A 19838-nucleotide genomic window follows, 5' to 3' on the forward strand; every position below is an offset into this window, starting at 1 on the left:
CTGGTGACGCACCCACTCCGTGCTTAAAGCCCAAGGCCACCTGAGGAATTCGGAATGGCAGGGATTCCATGGAGCTGCCGTGAGTGCCAAAGGAGGGGATGCACAGCGTCTACACCTCCAGGGGCCCTGGACAAGGTCGCTGTCCCCAGTGCCAGGCTCACAGAGGGGCCCTGGGCTCTCCCTGGGGCCCTCCCCCCCTCACCTCCAGGGAGCCCAGCTTCATGGTGGAGCCGGGCACGGTGCGGGGCATGGTCCGGCTGCGCTCCCCTGGCTCGGGCACTTGGCGGGCGCTGGGCGTCGGTGGTGGCTGGAAGCTCATCCCATAGGGGTTCTGGAGAGACCCATAGGCAGGGCCCAGCCCCAGGCCTGAGTGGTCCACAGACAGGAAGCTGGGGTAGCCTTCAGTGTGGGCCATCGCCTTGGCAGCCCGCCGGGGGGTCCCCTCAGGCCGGGCTCTGGGGGCTTCCTCGCCGCCTCCGCCGCCGCCGCCACCCCCCGGCTGCAGGCTCAGAGTCCGCCGCGGCAGCACCATGTAGTCCCCCTCGGCTCCCGGCTCGGCGGGCCGCAGCCATGTGAGGTCCAGCTGCCTCAGGCCGCCCTCCCCGCACATGTACACAGGGTTGGTCTCCTGCGGCGGGGGTGGCTCCCCCAGCCCCGGCGAGGCCGCCATGGGCACCAGGATGTTCCCTGGCAGCGGTGAGAAGCTGAGGCCACCCTCGGGCCCCACGAGGCAGGACTTGGGCTCCTCATCCTCGTCCAGGGACAAGCGGGACAGCGTGCCGGTGATGGTGGACGGGTTGCAAGTGTTGACCTCCTTGAACAAAACTGGGTGGGGGTGGGGGGGTGGGGGTGAGGCTTGTGGAGGAGGAGCCCCGACCAAGCCCGGACCAAGCCCAAGTAGGGACAGGGGTGGGAACTGAGTGCCGGGGGGCTGGCACTTGCTCACACACCAGAAGCATTAAGATGACAACTGGCCCCGAAGCCCTCCCTGCCATGAGAGGGTTACTGAGGCTCAGAGACGGAAGCAGCGTCTCCATGTCACACAGCAGGTGGCACTCAGAGCTTTGCCTCTGCTGACCCCCCCATCTGACCCCAAAGCTGGGTGCCAGCAGCCAGACCCCAACAGGGCTTCCCAGGACAGCGCTTCCCTCCCCACCCACTGTCCATCCCTGGGGCCGTATCTCAGCTCTCTGGCCGGCACACTCACCTGTTTGACAAGCCAGATCCACGTCCTTTTCAAAGTCTGACTATAGGCAGAGAGAGAGAAAGGGCAGGAGGGCAGAGGAGGGATCCATGTTCGGGAGCAGCAGGGGCCCGGGACCCTCCCGCCCAGCTGTGCTCATAAGTGGTGCTGCCCGCGGCATCTGCCTGTCTGAGCCCAGACACAGTCTACCCCAGCCCCACCTGGAAGAGAGGGCTATTAAATGGGGGAAGACTTGCCCAGGGCCACCCAGAGGCCAGCAGCTGAGCCTGAATCCAGCTGGGTCTCTGTCCCCTCTCCCCGACATGATGGAGAAGGCAAGTGACCTCAGGCGGGAGCACAGCGATGCGGGGCCCAGAACCCACGCAGGCCCTGCCCACGCCTCCACACTCACCAGGATCTGCAGCTGTCCATTCTTACAGGAGTCAGGGGAATCTTCACTCTCGTCGGCCCGGCACACGCCCATCTGGCACTTCACCACATCCTGGACCTGGGGGCAGAGGTCTCTGTGGGCCTGAGGCTGCCGATCACCCACCCCAGACCCAGGCACGTGCGCAAGGAAACACACGCAGACTCAGGGAAGGTGAAGACACGTGGGCTGGAGCAGGAGGGAGAAGGAGCCCCAGAAACCAAGAGGCCGAGGACCAGGCTGGGCTGCAGCTGCCGCTGCTCCAGGCTCGCAGTGTCCCTGCCACGGGCCTCAAGCGCCCGGGGCTGGGCCTGGATGTCCCCCAGCCCCCATGGTGCGACAGGCCCAGCCCACCTCTCGGCGCAGGAAGCAGTGCACGGCGGTGATGACAAAGCCCTGCGCGGAGTTGAAGACAGCGAAGAGGGCCTGGAAGAGGACGGAGCGGCGGTCTGTCATGGCCAGGACGGCGGACATCCAGGTGAGCGCCAGCAGGGGCAGCACCACGCAGGAGCTCCAGAGTGAGGCCCTGGGGGGACACAGACAGAAGACTCATCAGGGTGATGCTCCAGGGGACAGAGGGGCCTGAGCCTCAGCCTCCACTCAGCTGGGGGCCCTGGAGCTGCCTGACAACGCTGCCCATGTCCCCAGGCAGAGAGGGGCCGAGGAGCCGGAGGCGGAGAAACGGAACAGACAGAGCAGAGCACTGCTGGGCCAGAGCCGGGCCCAGGGAGGGGGAGGAAGGATGCAGGGGCTGAGCCAGAGCCGGAGGCAACATCGGGGCCAGAGGAGGTGGGAGAGGAGGCAGGCACAGGCAGAGGCTGCAGCTTCAGCCCCAGACTCGCACGCATTCACCTTGGGGAGCTCTTAAGAAATGCACAGGTCCGGGCCACGTCCCCAGGGTCGGATGGGGTAGGCCAAGGGGAAGAGGAACAAAGAGGCAACAGCCATGGAGAGAAAGAGCCTGAGACAGACAGGAAGATCACACAGGCAGAGCAATGCAGGGCATGCCACAGGCCCTAGGGGAGAAGACAGGGCCAGGGCCCACAAAGCAGGTGCTTCCCCAAGTCCCTGAGGGAGGCGCCACGCTCCCAGTGGCTGCTCAGAGCCCTGAGCAGAAGGACCGCAGCTGGGGCTGGGGTAAAAGCTGAGGCCAGGGGCAAACCTTCACACCCCCGGCCCCTTCGCCATGGGAGGGCAGAGGAAAAAGGGAGACGGGGTCCTGGCTCCCAGACTGGCCTCACCCTGCCCCACTTGTGATAGTCCAGGTGGGACAAGGCTGCCTTGCCCCTACTGGGCAGGATGCCACACCCAGCCCACTGTGCCTCACAAACAGGCCCGGTGGGAGAGCCAGGCAGGGCTCCAGACAGGGCAGAGTGGCAGCATTCTGCAGAGACAACAGGGGGAGCTGAGGCAGGGGGCCAAGACCTGTCCTACAAGAGCGGTTCAGGGCCATTCAGCCTGGCAGGGGCTGAGCTCCGTGGTCTGTGCAGCCCCTGGAGGTGGAGCTGAAACCAAGCGAGAGGGTCTAATCACAGTAATAAGAGCCGCCATTGATTAACTACCAATTCTCTGCCAAGCCCTCCACTGAACACTTTACATACATTATTTCAGATTGTGATCAAAACAACTCCAATACACAGGCACAGGGATTATTATCCCAATTTACAGATGAGCAGACTGGAGTGTGCCCAGCTGGGCAGAGAGTGGAGAGTTGGGACACAGACCCAGGCTGGCTGACTGCGATGCCCGAGCTGTTAACTGCTGGTTCAATAGACAGGGTCGGGACAGCCGCGGCCCAGCCTGGAGGGAGCTCGCCGCCACACACAGCTTCATGGCGATGGTGCCAGCCACCTCCAGAGGCAGTGAGCTCCCCGCTGCTCGATGTGTGCAAGATAAGGCTGGGCCCTCGCTGGTCAGGGGGTCTCGGTGGCTTTCCGGGCCTCAGTGGGAGACCTGGCCTGAGGCCCAGTTGGCGGGGGTCTTGTTCGACTCTCACATAGCAAGGATTTTCGGATGCTCAGCTGCTGGGGGAAGGAGCGATCAGCGAACCAATTCTCTGTGATTCTCAGTCCCCCATTGACTGTGAGAGTCAACACCCCTGAAATTCCAAGTCTTCGATTCCATGACAGATGATAAGGCTATGATTCACTCATTCCAACAGCCCGATTGGCTGGCACTAAATCCCATCACTCTCATTCTAAGGTTCCAGCTCAGAAGTTCTAGGGGCCTAGGAGTGTCTGAGCCTCAGTGGGTCTGGGCGGCTGTGCCTGGACAACATTAGCAGGCAGTGGGGTCGAGGCAGAGGTGGGCGCAGGAACCCAGCACGTTCGGGAGTCACAGACATTCACCCCCCATCACCCTTCGCCACCTCCTCGCCAAGCCCTCGGGACCGTGTGGCAGCTGGTGGGGCCACTGGGCTGCTCTCCCTCCCTCCCCAACCATGGACACTGCCTCCCCCTTTACCCCCAGCACCCGCCCCGCCCCCCGGGGGGCACGACTAACATGGCGTTCCTGGCCGAGGCTGAGCTGAGCAGGGGGCTGGGGACCGCTCCGCACGCTGAGCAGGGGAGGAGCAGGCTGGCCCAGGGGCACCGCTCCGACCTCGGGGGCGGCACAGACACGGGAGAAGGGGGAAACACATGGGAAGCCAGGGGACAGGGGCCGAACGAGCCCCAAGTGGGGGGGAGGGGGGAGGGCAGGTGAGAGAGAGAGAGCTGGGTTAGGGTGGGCGAGGGGCAGCCGCTGCACACTCGGGTGCCCGCCTTGCTGCAGCCTTGAGGCACCAAGGTCGGGAAGCCCCGGGCGGCCTCGTCGAGCCCTGAGCCTCCGAGCGCCCGAGGCCGCCCTCCCTGTGCCGTCTCCCCGGAAGGCCGCATCACACAGACCCTCCCCTTACCCGGCCCTCTGCTTCTTGGATTTGTCCGAGATGCCGTCACGCGCCATGAGCTTGTTGAAAACGATGATTCCGATGAGCATGTTCACCTGGGGGCCCAGGGGTGGGGGTGGAAGAGAGGATCACCACGTGCCCTCCCAGCAGTGGAAACCCCCTGGAGTGCAGGGAGCAGGTAGGGAGACAGGACGGCAAGATGCTGAGCGGACACATACCAGGACAATGACGGCGGCAGGGCCCACAAAGGCGTAGAGCAGGCCGCCCTCCAGGGAGAGCCAGCAGCTGGGGCAGGGGAGAAGAGGGGCCATCAGACACCCCGACACACACACCCTTAAACACCATCCCTGAGTCCCCCCAGGCTGCCACACCCACATACAGGGTGGGGGTGAGCTGCTGGCCCCCGCCCAGCCAGTGTCCCCTCCAGCACAGGTCAAAACATCAGGAGGAGACAAGGCTGACCTCCCAGCTACATGGATCTTAGAGATTATCCAATCCCAGCGCCTCCGTTCACAGGGACATTGAGCCTCGCAGGCAAGGAGGAGATTTGCCCAAAGACCCACAAGTGGCACGGATCAGGATGTCAGCCCAAGGGGCCTGAGGCCCCATCAAGAGCTGCTAACGCCACCCCCGCCACAGGAGGCCCACGTACTAGCTGGATGTACCGTATCCTTTGGTGCGGGTAAAGCCGACGGACACAGCCACCACCAGGGCAGGCAGACCTGGGGGAGCCGGGAAGCCAGAGTGAGACGGCTGCTGAGCCTCAGGGCCCCCCAGCCCAGCTGACCCTTAAGCCCAGAGAGCTGGGCCTCTTCTGTTGCCCCTGCCCCCCGCCAGGCCCAGAGCAGAGGCCAGCACTGGCCCTCTCACCCCAGCCCAGGCAGAGGAAGCGCTTGCGAACCAGGCGGGTGCGCATGCGCCCGATGACAGCCAGGTAGGACTGCCAGGCCTCAGTGAGCACCCAGCAAAACGAGGAGAGAAAGAAGAAGTGCAGGAAGGCAGCCGTCATAGTGCAGACGCCCTGCAGGGAAAGGAACAGGAGGGAGTGGCCCTGAGCAGCCGCCAGGGCGGGAGGCGCCAGGCGTCCCACGCACGCTGTCGGGCACTGCTCCGCCCCCAACAGAGCCCTGCCAGGCACCCCCGCCTTCCTGCACCCACACACAGCACGACACGGGCCTGGTGACATGCACACAGCACTCGGCAAGAGGCCGCCCACACACAGACGAGGCTGCCGGGGAGGGACAGACAGGAGCACCTGCCACGTCACAGCCGGGTGGGCCCCATGCCTGGCACATGTGGTGCTGGCACTGCAGAGAAGGCCAGGGGGCACAGGGATCAGTCGGCACAGGTCATCCTCAGGCAGGTGGCAAAGGAGGCCTCTTGGTCACGTAGAGACCCCATGTCACCAGCCCCCAACACACGCCCCTCCTCCCCCCGGTACTCAGCTAAATACACATTCACTGATGTACACAAATACTCATCGTTGAGTACACACACACACATCTTTTTCACCACCCTCACTTACACACGTGCGCACACACACGTACCCCATCATTGCAGACACCGTCCCCCTCCCCTGCCGCCAGCACCCCCAGGTGCCTGCACCTGCCTTGCTCAGCACCCTGGACTGGCCCACGAGGATCAGGATGTTGGATGCCAGGATGGACAGGCAGAAGTTCAGCAAGATGATGGAGCGTTCAGATTTTATGAACCTGACAAGACACAGTAGGTACGGACACTGGCGGCCTGCCCAACCTGGTATGGCTGCACCCCACTGCCCCAGCCTGCCCAGTGTCCGACCTACCTCCAGAAGGCAGCATAGATGGCCAGCAGAGTGAGCAGGGCCATACAGGACACGGCACAGCCAATCACCAGGGGCACGGAGGGGGAGCCTGCCAGCTCCAGGGTCTGGGAAAGATGGTGGGGTACTGGGAGAGGGCAGTGGCCGGGTGCCCGACTCCCTGTGCAGTGCAGACTGGCACACCCACATGCACTCACCACTGTACTCAGGTGTGCACAGAGCAGGCCCGGTCACACGCAGGCACCTGCACACTTTCACCCATGCAATCACCCACTGCCACACGTCCCCGGGCAGGCATCATGGCCACGAGCACTGTCCCAGGGACATGGGCTCGCATGCGTACAGACACACATTCAGAATCTCCCAGGACTACCTGCATTGTCACAGGGGGCCCCTGACAGCCCAGGTACCTCTCGCACTCACCAGGTCCTTGGGCGGCTGGGCCAGCACGGCAAAGGTGGACAGGTGCTGGCACTGGCAGCGGGTGTGGGCTGCCTGGGTTTCCAGAGTCTGGCAGCTCTCGGTGTCCCAGTCCCCGGAGCTGGCATCTCTTGGGTGGGGAAGAGGCGGAGTGAGCCCTGGGCCCAGCTCCGCAGCTGCGTCCCCAGTGCTGGTCACTGCCCAGATGGCTGAAACCCAGGGCACGGCTTCATCCACAAGGTGACAGGAGGGAGCCACGGGATGTGTTCGCAACCCCTCAGACCAAGGATGGCACCAAGGGACCCTCTGGGCCCTCCAGGCAGGAGCCCTTTCTGACAGGAGGGCCTGGGGCTGCACCCTTCAACTCACGCTCTGGAGTAGTCCCAGCTGGCGCAGTGAGGATCTGTGGTGCCCTGGGGAGCAGAAGACAGGAGCGCGGTCTGGCGGGAAGCGCGCCACCCCCGCACAGGTCAGAGGCTCGGCCCACCCGATGGGGCCCGCCGCCTCCCCACCACACAGGCTCCTGGCTGCCCACAATGAGCTGGCCCTAACTCACGTTGATGATGTAGGAGAGCTCCACTGTGATGAGGGGCTCCGCTGGAGGCTGGGTGGGGGGCCGCACAGTCACTGTCATCACTCGGGACGTGACAGCCAGTGGGGGCCTGGGGGACAGGGCCCGAGGTCAGCTCCAGCTAGCAGGCACCCAGACCCAGTCAAAACCCTTGAAGCCACTTCGGATGGAAAGGCAGCAGCTATCGGGGGCAGCGTACAGCTCAGGAGGGCCCAAGACTCCGGGTGGAGTCTAGAACTCTGTCCACCGGCCCCGAGAGACCAGCCCGGCCTCTGGGAGCTGCACGGATGCCTCTGAGAAGCACCTGTGCCCAGAGCCAGGCGAGGGGTCCTTGGACACGCAGACAGGTGGATCTCTGCACTCAGGGGCACTCACCTGGGAGGCGGCAGGATGAGGCCGATGGTGCGGTACAGCACAGCACCGATCACAAAGTAGGAGGACTCATCGGGGTCAGCCGGGAGGAGGCGCTGGTGGGAGTGGCCTGGCCCGGGGGGCACCGTGCCTGGGCCCCTCCCCCTGCCAGGGCTGCCTGCTGCCCCTGAGGCGGCGGGCTTCCCCGGGGAGGAGAGGCTGAGCACCTCCTTGGGCAGGAAGAGGCGGTCCTCAGAGTGCCGCACCCAGTCCTTCATGCCCCGGCGGCCCCGCATGGGAAAGGTGATGTCACTGGACACGGCAGAGATGGGCTCGCGCTGAATGCTGATGACTGCGGTGGGTGGCAGGAGGGTGAGCAGAGCCGGGAAGACACACACCAGGGGAGGTGGCCGCAGGCCCCAAGGCCGGGGAACACACACACACACAGGGCAATGAACACAGGAAGGGATAGGGGAAGAAACAGAGAGAAAACTGGAATTACAGGATGAAATGATAGAGAGGGGCTCAGGAAAAAAAATAACAGTGCCGAGGAATGGTCCCCTCACAAATCACCCCCTCCCCCGAGGTCTGGGCCCCTCCCCTGCCGGCCTCCTTGTACCCAGATTGTCCGTGACAATCAGAGAGCTCTGGAAGGCCTTGAGAGCATCGCCCACCAGATGGATGAAGTCTTCCACGACGCGGAGCAGGTGCACGGAGCCCGGGGACACCTGGGGACAGAGAGTGCGTGAGGGTCCCGGGTGAGCCTAGGTCGTGGGAGAAGCCTGGCAGCCAGCGCCTCACCTGCTGGGCGTCGTCCCACTTGTCCTTGTTTTCTGCATCCACCATGAAGCTCACCACCTGGAAGAAGCGCTGGGAACAGAGCAGTGACTGTCGGGGGGTCCCCGTACAGCCACACCGGCTGCCCCCCAGTGATGGCCACGGGGGGCCCAGCCTCCCCTTCAGTTTGCAGCCCTCCTTCCCCCAGCAGCACAGGGCAGTACCTGCACGTCGTCAGCTGAGGGCACATAGGTGGCCCTCTTGAAGGTGTCAGTGACGTTCCTCAGGATATCCACAGAGAAGAGCAGGTCCCCGCTGTAGTAGGTGCGCCGGGCCAGCAGCTCCTGCAGACTGCGCACCACCTGCGACATGCCCTCGCCCGCCAGCATGCGCTGCCCCTTGGCCAGGTGCTCCCGGAGCTGCAGGTGACGTGGGGGCCAGTGTCACAGGAGTGTCGGGAGCCAGGACCGGACCTTGACCCATCCAGCTCCTGTCCACCCACTGCTGGCATCCAGGGTCAGAGAAAGCTGCTCACAGGGGAGACAGAGCCCAGGAAAGAGACTCAGAGAGTGAGACAATCCCAAAGATGCTTTTTAAAAAAAAATAGAAATAGCAACACCTAGAGAAAGAAGGCACTCGGATGTGCACATAGAAGACGACGAGCACGGTATGGGGACAGGTGCCTTCCTGTCCCAGGGGTCGTGCACATCTGGAGGGTAACGTGCACGCTCTCTCACGCACACTCACTCCCTAACATGAGCTCCAGATGCAAACCCACAACAAACATCCGATTACGCTGAGACAAACAGGTCAGCCATATTCGCTGACATCACTCTTACCCCAGGGCAGGCCCTGGGGACACAAAAATGATTTCATCTGTGTCCCAGTACTCTGAGCACCGGCTGACCTCCCTGAAGCACGAGCAGTGGCAGGGGTGGGGCGGGGGGGTGGTTAAGATAAGACACTCGAGAGTCAGGCCTCGAGGTCCGGCTAGGAACTTGCCAGAAAAGGAGCGGCACAGCCAGGTGGACGTATGCACAGCACACGCCAAGGCCCATGGGAATGAACGAGACTCAAGGTCCCTCCACCCGACCCTCCCTCCCCCATCCCCAGAGTCTGGGAAAGATTCTGCGCGGCCCAGCCCAGCAGGGCACACTCACGGATAGATACAGGTAGCGATACTCGTGGGAGATGCAGCGGGCAAAGCTGGGCAGTCCCCAGTAGGCCACCCCCTGGGCACTGAGCAGACAGCGGCGGCTGGCAGACCCTGCAGGGGGACAGGACACAGGGACAGGCATGGGGGCTGGGCTCTCCTCGGAGAAGCTGGGGGCCCGGGTGGGGGCACACAGGGGGAGCCGCCCTGCCCTTTACCAGAGGCATTGGGCGGGCACTTGTTGTAGATGATCTCGCCAGCGGCCGCCTTCTTCCACGTCATCAGCATCACGTACTCGTCCCTGCACATCTCGTGGAAGGCTGTGGGCGCAGGGCAGGGCTCAGCAGGGCCCACACAGAGGCCCCCGGCCCCGGGGTCCCACGGGCACTACCTGGACACCTCTTCTCACTGCAGGGCTTCACTTCTTCGCCAGTGCCCTCGCAGGGGTAACCCTGCGCGCCCGTGGCCTGGCACATGCGGAAGCGGCGCTGCCACCCTGTGTCACATGTCTTGGAGCACAGGCTCCACGCGTTCCACGGCCCCCACTTGCCGTCAGCGGCTGCGGGAGAGGTGGGGCGTGAGCAGCCCCAGGTGTCCCCAGGGGCAGGGCTGCCACTTGCCACCCTTGCGCCGAGAACTCACCCGGGCACTCAAGGTTGCTGCACTCCCGGGTGTCAGTGAGGGCACCCGTGCAGGTGGCCCAGGCTGGGCCCGCTACGCTGCACTTCCGGCTGCGCTGCTGGGTCCCGTTGGCACAGGATGTGGAACACGGGCCCCAGGGACCCCACTCTAGCCACTGGCCTTCCACTGCATGGGGAGACACAAGCAGGGGTGGCTGTTGAGCAGCGCGACGTGAGGACTGGTGGGGGCAGAGCACCACTGGGAGGCCACAGGGCCTGCTTGGCACTGGGACCTGAGCCAAGCCAGACCCACTGGAATGGGGTGCGGGAAGGGAGGCTTCAGGGAGCAGGTGCTGCCCAGCCTTGTCCTGTCTGCCCGTCACCAGCGCCAGAGCCCAGGTCCCCTCTGCACTCCGCGCCGAGGCACGAGCTTCCTCTGGCTATGGATGTGGGCTGCAGGGGCCTCCTGAGCACCGCCTGCACGGAGGCCCAGCTCTGTGTCCTCTCCCAGTCCCACCGGCCATGGGCACCAAAGTGCCATTAACAGCAAAGCCAGACCAGGGCTTGGAAGAAGGGGCACTGGCAAGCAGCCCTCTTCTGATTGGGGTCACCACATGCCAACCCCCAGGGAGGGGTGGGGGAAGGGTCAAATCCCACACTGCAGGTTCATCTCTCCAGACTCCCCAAGCTTGGTCCAAGTCCGTGGGTCCCCCAAGTCAGGGCACTGGACCTGACTACCTCCCCTGGGCCTCCCAACCCCCACCCGGCTGGGCAGTGCCCGCCTGGAAGCCCACGGGCACTACTGACCCGGGCAGGCGGCCATACTGCAGAGCTTAGTCTGCAGCTCGGGACCCTCGCAGGCCTTGCCGCCGTGCTGGGGGGGCACGCACGTCCGCATCCGGCTCCGGGACCCCCGCCCGCAGCTGCGGGAGCACAGGCTCCAGGACCCCCACTCCTCCCACACGCCGTGCACTGCAAGGAAGCACGTGGCCGGTGGCTGGGCCGCACCTTGGCCCCGCCCACTGCCAGCACCTGCCCGTCCGCCCACCAATCGGGAGCTCCGCAGCTCTGTGGCGGCTCCTTATTGGCTCTGCTCTGGGAGCTGTTGCCTGGGAGGTCTCTCCTGGGGGGCCCCCAGGCACCGCCCTTTGAGGAGCTGTGGAAGGCACAGGCTTTCAGTCCCAATTCACACAGGGGCAGCCCCTGTGGACACCAGGACAGGGAGACCAGGAGCCACCCAGGAGGGGAAGCAGAGGTCCTCCCCTCCTGGGGGTGAAGGAAAACCCAAGGAAGGACCCAAGAGCCATCCCAGGCCACCCCTCCCCACACTCCCCCTCCCCCAATCCCTGAATCCAACATGGCAGGCCTGGGGCAAGCAGTGCCCCTCCCAGCCCCAAGCGCATGGACACACAAAGAGACACCTCTACATGGACACTGACACAACCAAGGAGCTCACACCCTGGAGCCCAGCATAGCCCCCAGCCGCCCCCTGCCAGCTCCTGCCACACCCCCAGGTACCAAGAGCCCTCCCCAGGTAGGCCCTGCTCTAACCCCGCAGACGGGAGCTGCCTTGTCCTCAGGGGAGGAGGAAGAGCACCCGCTGCAGCTGCCTGCCCCTCCCCCAGTCACCACCTGTCCCATGCAGACACATGCATTCCCTCAACAACTACAGGCATAACAGAGAGGCTGGAGGGTCTGGGGGAGGCCCCCAGGGGAGGGAGGGGAGCCCAGGCCAGGGAGGGGATGGTCAGGGAAGATTTCGCTTGAAAAATATAAAGGAATCAGCACTGGTCTTGGATCGCGGAGAACAAGCTGAATTTTAATAGCCAAGGCTGGGGAGGGAGAGGACAAGAATAAGCAACCGCGGGCAGGTGGAGCAGTGCGAGAGGGCTGGGGCGGCCAGAGCGCTGGGCATGTGGACAGCGATGAGGGTAAAAGGATGATGAGGGCATCAGCGGAGTGAGGTGCCCAGCGGTGCGGGCCCTGTGTCTTGTTCATCTGTGTCCCCTGTACCCTGCGCAGGGCTGGCATGGTGGCAGGGGTAGGGGCAGTCAAGCTTATTGACTGAAAGCACTCTGGGAGCTTCATGTGCCCGAGTCCCAGGCGGGACCTAACCCTGCAGGCAGGCGGGGTGGGGAGAACGGGCGTACCTGGGCAGGTGGCGGAATTGTTGCAGGGCCGGGTCTCCCGCAGGGGCCCGCTGCACAGGGTCCCATAGGGGGAGGACACGCAGGAGCGGGTCCGCACCTGCAGACCCTGCCCACACGTCAGGGAACACACGCTCCACGGGGACCACTCCTCAGCTGCCGGGTCGCCTAGGAGAGAGGGACAGCGTCGGCGGCAGGGGGCACCTCCCAGGTACTCAGTCTCACGGGGGTGGGGTGGCACCAGGGGGCCCCTCCTACCCTGACCCCAGGTGGCAAGGCCTCACGTGACACAGAGACACGGCTGAGCTCCAGGACACAGACAGAGACGGGCACACGCTAAGCACACATGCCAGCAGACGCCACACAGTCGGGCCCCGCCACGCAGGAAGGGAGGCGGGCCCGAGTTACCTGTCTGCGCCATGTATAGCCCAGGCTCATCTGCAGACCTTGGCCACTGGGTTTTCACCTTCGGTTCCTCTTCCGGCTCCTCACCTGGAACACGGAGGTGGTGGCAGGGGCTCAGCAGAGGCCAGTTCGGTCCTGCCGCAGTGGTACAGAGTGGGCAGCCTTGCTTGCCCTCAGCTCGAGGGCCTGGAACCGACTGTGGGCGATGCTGAGAGCGCATCACGTCCTGCCCCTGCCCTACCACCCCCATTTCACAGATTAGGAAACTGAGGCTCAGAAGGCCGCACGGCACCCACCCACAGCCTTGCAACCATCTCGTCTGCCTCTTGCCTCAGCTAAAGAGGGGGCAGATCGAAGGGGCGTGGCCGCTCGCAGAAACAAGCCCTGGGAAGGCCTGCCCATTCCTAAATCCCCTCGCTGAGAGACGGGGGCCGAGAGCAGAAAGGAAGTGGCTTGTCCATGGGCACATGCCAGCGAGCCTGAAGCCCGGCTTCTTCCTCTCCCAGGGCCATCTCAAGGGACAGATGAAACAGCCAAGCTGGGCCACTGTGACCCCACACCCCATCCCAAGGCTACCCTGGGACTCGACTCCCGCTGGGCCATTCGTGCTCCCCAAGCACAGCCCCAAAGGGCCTGGGGCAGGTGCCTACTTCCGGGACAGCAGCAGGGGCCCCGGGGGCTCTCAGCCGCCCAGATCGCTGTGTCTGGCCTGAGCCTTGGCGAGATCGTCTGTCCCCCTGCAGGCCCCTTCCCATGGGCACAGACCTCAGTGCAGAGCGGGGAGCCCCAGCCCCCAGAGAGGCTCCTGAGCAGCAATCAGGACCAGAACAGCCTCTGGGGGTGGAGCTCAGCCCATGCTGTCCCCAGATGAGAAGCGGCGCCTCTCCCCGACACTGGCCCTCTCTGAGCGCCAGGTCATCAGGGAACAGGCACCGGGTGTTTGAAAGGACCTCAGAAGGCAGACCCACTCCCTCCCTCCCGTCCCTGGCCACCCAATCCAGTCCAGGCTCTGCAGCCGAGAAAGTCCTGGCCAGGCTTGGAGAGTGGCCATCCGGAGCAAGCCGGCGCTCTGGAGCTCAGAACTGCCACCCAGCCTAACTCAACCCCAGCGTCAACTTGGGGGCCTTCCCCCTCCGCCTCAGCTACCGTACCTAGCTGTGTGAGGCAAGCAGGCAGCACCCCCTCCCGTCCCGGGCCACCTTCGGCCCCGCGCCTCCTCCTTTGAACAGCATCTGCAGTCCCTTCCCTCCCAGCTTCACCCTGGACCTGAGGTGACAGTGCCACGCCTGGCAACCCCCTAAACCTCTCATCTGCTCAGTGTCCCTAGCCGGGGGCCTGGTGACAAGTGCCCTTCTCCACCCCCAGGCAGCTGAAGAACCCACAGCTGGGCCAGCTGGCACCGGGACAGACCCAAACCCCACCTCAGCTGGGCACGCAGGGTGTGTCCGTGGCCTTCCGGGCTCCGTCCACGCAGAAGCTATGCTGCGGGGGCCCAGTGCTTGCCTCCCTCTGCCACTCCCACCCTCTCCACAGCCCCAGTTGCCCATGAAGCCAGTCCCTGGCCTGGTCCCGCACCCCTCCTCCACCCTCAGCCCTGATCAGCCCCAGGCCCCTCCATCCGGGGGGAGTCACCCCGGCCCTCTGCTCCCGCCACCTTCCAGGAGCAGCCCACGGCGGGTGCTCTGAGTTCTCACCTGCCACTCACTTCTGGGCTCCCCAGCTCCTCCCCCTTAAGCGCCGCAGTCTGGCTGCTGCCCACATCTCTGCTGAAAGTGGTCCTGACAGTCATCAGCGCCCTCCTTGGCGCTACATCCCGTGGCCGCTTGGCAGGTGCATCCCGCCTGACCCCACGGCTGCATCTGGCCCTGCTGATGCTTCCTGCCTTGAAACATCCCGGCTGCGCTGCCCGCCTCCGGCTCTCTGGCCTCTCTGCCTCGCTCTCCCTAACTGGCGGGTGTTCCTGTGGCTTCCCACAGCAGGCACCCACACCTTGCCCTGTTCTCACTTCACATGCACCCCCCAGGCTTAAGGGACGCCCCGAGTCAGGATGCCCAGCCCCTGCCTCTCCTGTGCTGTAAGCCCATAGACCTTGCTGCCCCCTGAAATCCCTCTCTCAATCCTCAAATTCAATACCCAATAGGATCATCATCTCCAAACATCTGCCTGCTTCTCTGCTACCTTCTTAGCCTGGAAAACTCCTATTCAACCTTCAAGACCCACCTCGATGACCTCTTATCTGGGAGGTCCCCTGTAGGTCCATGGCACACTCCCCAGGAAGAATGGGAGGCCCCCTCTTCTGCACATCTTTCATCACAGACGGTCCTGTCTTCTATCTGAAGCCCCCCTCTCCCCACCCTGAGCCCTCTGCAGGAAGGCTATCCATGTCGCATCGTCCCAACCCTGGCAAACGCACAGAATCCGGCCCAGACAAACATCAGCAAAGGTTCTCCCAAGAACACACTGCTCCAGGAATCCCCCAGCATGGGGGCGGGGGGCGGGGGTCTCTGGGCAGGGTCGTCAGCTAGGTCTGGCAGCGGCAGCCTCACAGATGTAACGTGGCAGCCCTGGCCCGAAGGCACGGCTAAGGCAGGCGGAGAGGCGGGGCTCCCGGGTGCCCACCTAGCTGGCCTCAAGCCTGACATCCGGTCACTAACGAAGGCTTTGCAGCCTACTGCAACTCCAGCGGCGTCTTCTCTTCCGGCGCCTGTGTCCACCACCGTGTCTGGGGAGCCCTCCACACACAGCCTGGCATCCAGGAGGCCCGCCAGGCAGGGCCGTGTGAGACGCCAGCCCTGCAGGCTTCCTGGGGTCCTGTGTCCTCTCCTACCACTCACCGACCACTTGCTACCGCATAACCAGCCGGGGTTGGCAGTTTCAGAATCTAGCCTGTTTGAACAATCAGAACCTGGCCTAGGCCTGGCTTTTGGGTCCGCATCCCAGCCTCCGGGGCCAAGCCAGAGAGGTCAAGGCACAAGCCCAAGGCCGCACAGCAGGGCCCTGCGCTGACTGCTCCCCCTGCACCACCCCTACACAGACAGGCCGGCCATTTGTTCCCCCGGGGGGACATGCATGCAGCACACAGGGGCAGCCCCAGCCAGGCAGGGCCCAGGACGGGTGTGAGCATCGGCCCATCGCTGGCCCAGGGCTCGGAGGCTTGGTCTCGTGACCGTCAGCTTCCCCATCAGGCAGCCCGCTGGACCACAGCTGCCCTGTGCACACGCCCCCGCGGCACCAGCTGGCGACCTGAGGAGTGTTCTGGCTTGAACACGCTAGCACCTTCACTGTGCACATCATCACCCCATCATGGGGACCCGGTGCTTCCCTAACGGAGGCAGGTGCAGTGGGATTCGAACCCAGGCCTGCCTGCCGTCGGAGGCCATGTTCTTTCCTCTGAACTTTGGAGGTGCCTTCCCTGACCCCCTCGGGCCCCGAGTCTCCCCCACTCCACCAAGGGCCCCCGTCCTCGCCTGTGGGTCCTCAGCACAGCTGCTCCCTGCTCCGCAGGCTCCAGGGCGGCACTCTGGACCTCCAGCTGCCTAGCCTTCGGTGGGTCCCCACTGCTGAGCCCCTGCTCGCGTGGCCGGCCCTGCGTTCCTCTCCCCGCCAGGCGGCCTGGCATGCTGGGCCGAAGGAAAAGGCCAGATTCTGGAGCCTGGCTGAGGCAGACCTGGTACCTGGTTCTGCCTCCATGTTGCTGTGTGCCCCTGAGCAAGTCACCTCACCTCTCTGAGCTCCAGATTCTTTACCTGGAAGCAGCGATGACACTTCCTACCACACAGGCTCTCTGTGAGAATGAAACGAAACAGGAGGCGCTGTGGCTCAGTGGGGCGGGCCTCCGCCTGCAGTGCCAACACCTCACACGCACGCTGCTCCACTTCCAATCCAGCTCCCTGCCTGTGCGCCTGGGGAAGCAGAAGGTGGCCCAAGTGCTTGGGTCCTTGCCACCCATGTGGGAGACCCGGATGGAGCTCCTGGCTGGTGGCTTCGGATCAGCCCAGCCCTGGCTGTTGCAGCCATCTGGGGAGTGAGCCAGCGGATGGAAGACCTCTGTGTGTGTGTGTTTGTGTGTGTGTGTGTTTGTGTTTCTCCCTCTTTCTTTATAACTCTGCCTTTCAAATAGAATAATTTTTTTTTTCAAATGAAGCAAGAGTTGTGGGCAACACAGAGCACAAAAAGCTCTCAGTGAAAAGATGCCAACCATTCTGGTTTCCCCTTGAATATGCAAATCCTTTCCTCCCTCTGTGCATCTGCTGATTCTGTTCCCTCCCCTTGGAATATCCTTCCCTCCATCTCAATCTGCCAAAATCTTCTTTCTGACAATTTGCCACCTCCTCCAGGAAGCCTTCCTAGGCTGACCACCCAGGGGTTTGGCTATGCCAGCCCCCTTGTCTGTGACCCAGTCCTCAGGCTGCCATCACCTGTGAGTATCCTAGGTTCATCCCTCCTTGGGGCCCTGAGGAAGGGTCTCATCTCCCACACCCCTTGGGCACACAGGGCCCTGACTGTGGGCATTCAGCAAGCATGGACCAGACATTCCTGGGGGTTCCCTCGCCCCAACCGCACAGGGGCTGCTTTGTCTCCGCCCTGGTGCTGGCAGACGGGTGGGCACAGGTTCTCTGCCTCCTTAGGACTGCAGACACCCCTGTGCTGTGCTCCAGAGCTGCCCCCCAAGCTCCTCGTCCTAAATGCAGCATCCACAGCCAGCACAGCCAGCACCCACGCGGGGAGACGGCGCTGTGGGGCCCAGAGCAGTCCTCCCTTCCCAGGGCCCTCTGCCTCCTGCCCCCAGCCAGGGCACACTCCCACTGACCCCCCTTGAAGCACAGCTCTGTCACATCCCCCCCACAGATCCCTACCCCCAGCACCACTTCCTGCACCCCACCGTGCACCCCACAGCGGGAAAGGGCTGTGGTTTCTGAAAATCCCAGGCTCTGTCCATCCTGGCAGCCCAGGGCCACTGGGGAGGCCAGCACCCAGCTGCCGACACACCTGCCCGGCCTCCCTCGAGAGCTAGCTGGGTGCCTGCCCCCTCCCCCCATGTGGCCAGATCTGACTCAGCCTGCCTCCCCCACGACGCTCAGTTTCTTAGGACCCTAGAGGCCCGGGCCAGCAGGAGACGGCCCCAGTGGCCTGCAGGCAAGCCCCAGTCCTGTGTCCCTCGGCCGGGGCTACCGGCCAGCTCCTCCCGTCTCGGTCCAGCTCCTACCTGGCAGGTTCCACGCCTCCAATGCCCTTGCACCGCTGTCTCCTCTAGCTCATGGGCGCTTCCTCAGGCAGGAGTGGCCTCAGGGTGGCTCACAGAGGTTCCCTCCCCGGTCTACCCGAAGCACGGTGACCACGTGCTAATTTGTCTGGGCTGGCCCACCCTAATGAATAACACCTACCTCCTCCCCTTCATAACCTGAGAAGCGTCCCAGATTGGATAAGTTACATGGTCACCTTATTTCCAGTCTTTCTAACCGCGAGAGGGACGAGGTCCCCGCACGTGCTAATTCCCCTAACACACACGGAGGCGCTAAGAGCGCTAAGAGCGGCCCACTGCACTTAAATAACGCCGTGTTGTTTTCCCTGCGTGCGTTGTTTCTTTACGTATCCACTACTTCAGATAAGTGATAGCCTTTCCATCCACGGCACAAAATCTCTTTTCAATATATACAACATTAGAAGTGATTCAATTTAAAGAGAAATTTCACAGGCCAGTGAATTCCTATTCACTCCTCAAAACCCGACTCGGAATCAGTTCCTGCAGAGGGCCTCCCCCGCCCGCTGCGGGATTGTGCCCTGCTCTCCCCCTCCTTGCCACGGGACACATGCGCAGAGGTTCCTGGTGCACGAATCCCGGTGCCCGGCGACTCTTTCCTACCGACCGCCCGTGGGCCGGGTGCTGTGCTGGGCGCCTACCCTGGCCTTCTGCTTAACCCGCCACTGCTCTGCTCTTACAGGCGGTGGGAGTGGGGTGAGGCAAGTTGTCGATGGTCACACAGCGGTGGGGTCCGGGTGACTCCAGGCAATGGCCTTGACCACTGGGCACTGGTGACCACTCTGTCCCGCTGAAGGGCACAGAGAGCGTACGCCTCCCACCTCATGCACTCAGCACCTTCCCAAAAATGGTGAACTAGGCCTTCCTCCACAGGCGGCCTCTCGCTGTGAGCCCCACCTGGCAGGCAGGGGACAGGAAGGCTACACAAAGGCAAAGGGCCATGGAGGCGTGGAACAGCCCAGGGACGGTGAGGAGCTAGCCGAGAGCGAAAGCAGAGAACACCCAGGTGCAAGGACCAGGGTGGAGGCGCTTGAACGCCAGGCTGAGTTCGGGCAGCGCTGGGGAGTCCCAAGGCCCCAGGCGGGGCAGCGCCTTGTCCAAGTCCCGCAGCAGCAGTGGCAGAGAGGGGAACGACCCAGCTGTCTCCCAGGAACCGACCCCAGGCTCACCTGATGGCTACACCACAAGAACGGAGCCTGGATGACGGGGAAGGTGAGCGGGCAGCATCCGGCCACGTGTGGGACGGTGCACCTGTGGGGAGGTAGGGAGTGCAGCAGGGGACGGGAGCACTGACGAGGGGCCCCTTTCTCCCGAGTATCTCTTGGCATAGCCACGGCCAGTGCCTCGGCCCTCAGGACTGCGGGGTCACTGAGCGGGATCCACGGCGGGCTGGCAGGCAGCCTCGGGAGCTGGCATTGCCTCCGCCGGCCTCCGTGCCCGCCCTCCGCCGAGCGCCTTCCTGCCTGCCTCCCCTTCCTTCTTCCTCTGCCCCCACTTAACAGATTGCGGCAGCAAGATGGCACAAATTTATGGCTCAACTCACCAAAAATAACAAGAGATCTATCAAAGGCAGTTTGCGTGAAATTAACAGGCGCCTGTACCCTCTTGTCAGGAGCACTCGGCTCTGAGGCAGGCCCAGGTGCCCCGCTCAGCCACTGTCCACCAGCCCCCTGGCTTCTTCGCTCTTCTGGTACCGCCCCAAGGCCGCCCTGCTGGGCCTCGCTGTTGGTCCTCCTTGGAGGTGCCCTGGAGCGGGTGACGGCCGCTGCCCTGCCCCAGCGTCTGGCTGAGGGGCCACACGGGGGTCTCACACTGCCCACTCACCACCATCCTCAC

General features: G+C 63.8%; 1 protein-coding gene across 10 annotated transcripts in view; it reads right to left on the reverse strand.

The window, feature by feature from the left end:
* The window catches only part of ADGRB2 (adhesion G protein-coupled receptor B2), a 33266-nt gene that overhangs the window by 3313 nt on the left and 10115 nt on the right, over positions 1 to 19838 (reverse strand). For 2 of the 10 annotated variants that reach the window (XM_062193221.1, XM_062193219.1), the window contains exons 3-26: positions 12746 to 12829; positions 10998 to 11162; positions 10213 to 10377; positions 9962 to 10129; positions 9789 to 9890; positions 9578 to 9684; positions 8642 to 8836; positions 8442 to 8510; positions 8260 to 8368; positions 7665 to 7992; positions 7275 to 7380; positions 7088 to 7131; positions 6722 to 6848; positions 6302 to 6405; positions 6107 to 6209; positions 5368 to 5518; positions 5150 to 5219; positions 4716 to 4782; positions 4507 to 4592; positions 4113 to 4211; positions 1965 to 2136; positions 1596 to 1691; positions 1208 to 1247; positions 203 to 825 (exon numbers count right to left, since the gene is read on the reverse strand). In XM_062193221.1, coding sequence (XP_062049205.1) covers positions 203 to 825; positions 1208 to 1247; positions 1596 to 1691; positions 1965 to 2136; positions 4113 to 4211; positions 4507 to 4592; positions 4716 to 4782; positions 5150 to 5219; positions 5368 to 5518; positions 6107 to 6209; positions 6302 to 6405; positions 6722 to 6848; positions 7088 to 7131; positions 7275 to 7380; positions 7665 to 7992; positions 8260 to 8368; positions 8442 to 8510; positions 8642 to 8836; positions 9578 to 9684; positions 9789 to 9890; positions 9962 to 10129; positions 10213 to 10377; positions 10998 to 11162; positions 12746 to 12829 — 3380 coding nt within the window. Of the gene's footprint in view, positions 1 to 202; positions 826 to 1207; positions 1248 to 1595; positions 1692 to 1964; positions 2137 to 4112; positions 4212 to 4506; positions 4593 to 4715; positions 4783 to 5149; positions 5220 to 5367; positions 5519 to 6106; positions 6210 to 6301; positions 6406 to 6721; positions 6849 to 7087; positions 7132 to 7274; positions 7381 to 7664; positions 7993 to 8259; positions 8369 to 8441; positions 8511 to 8641; positions 8837 to 9577; positions 9685 to 9788; positions 9891 to 9961; positions 10130 to 10212; positions 10378 to 10997; positions 11163 to 12340; positions 12506 to 12745; positions 12830 to 19838 lie in introns of all 10 variants that reach the window. The other 8 variants (XM_062193224.1, XM_062193222.1, XM_062193216.1 and 5 more) reach the window with 7 other exon arrangements.

This window comes from Lepus europaeus, chromosome 5 (genome assembly GCF_033115175.1).
Source record: "Lepus europaeus isolate LE1 chromosome 5, mLepTim1.pri, whole genome shotgun sequence".
NCBI lineage: Eukaryota > Metazoa > Chordata > Mammalia > Lagomorpha > Leporidae > Lepus > Lepus europaeus.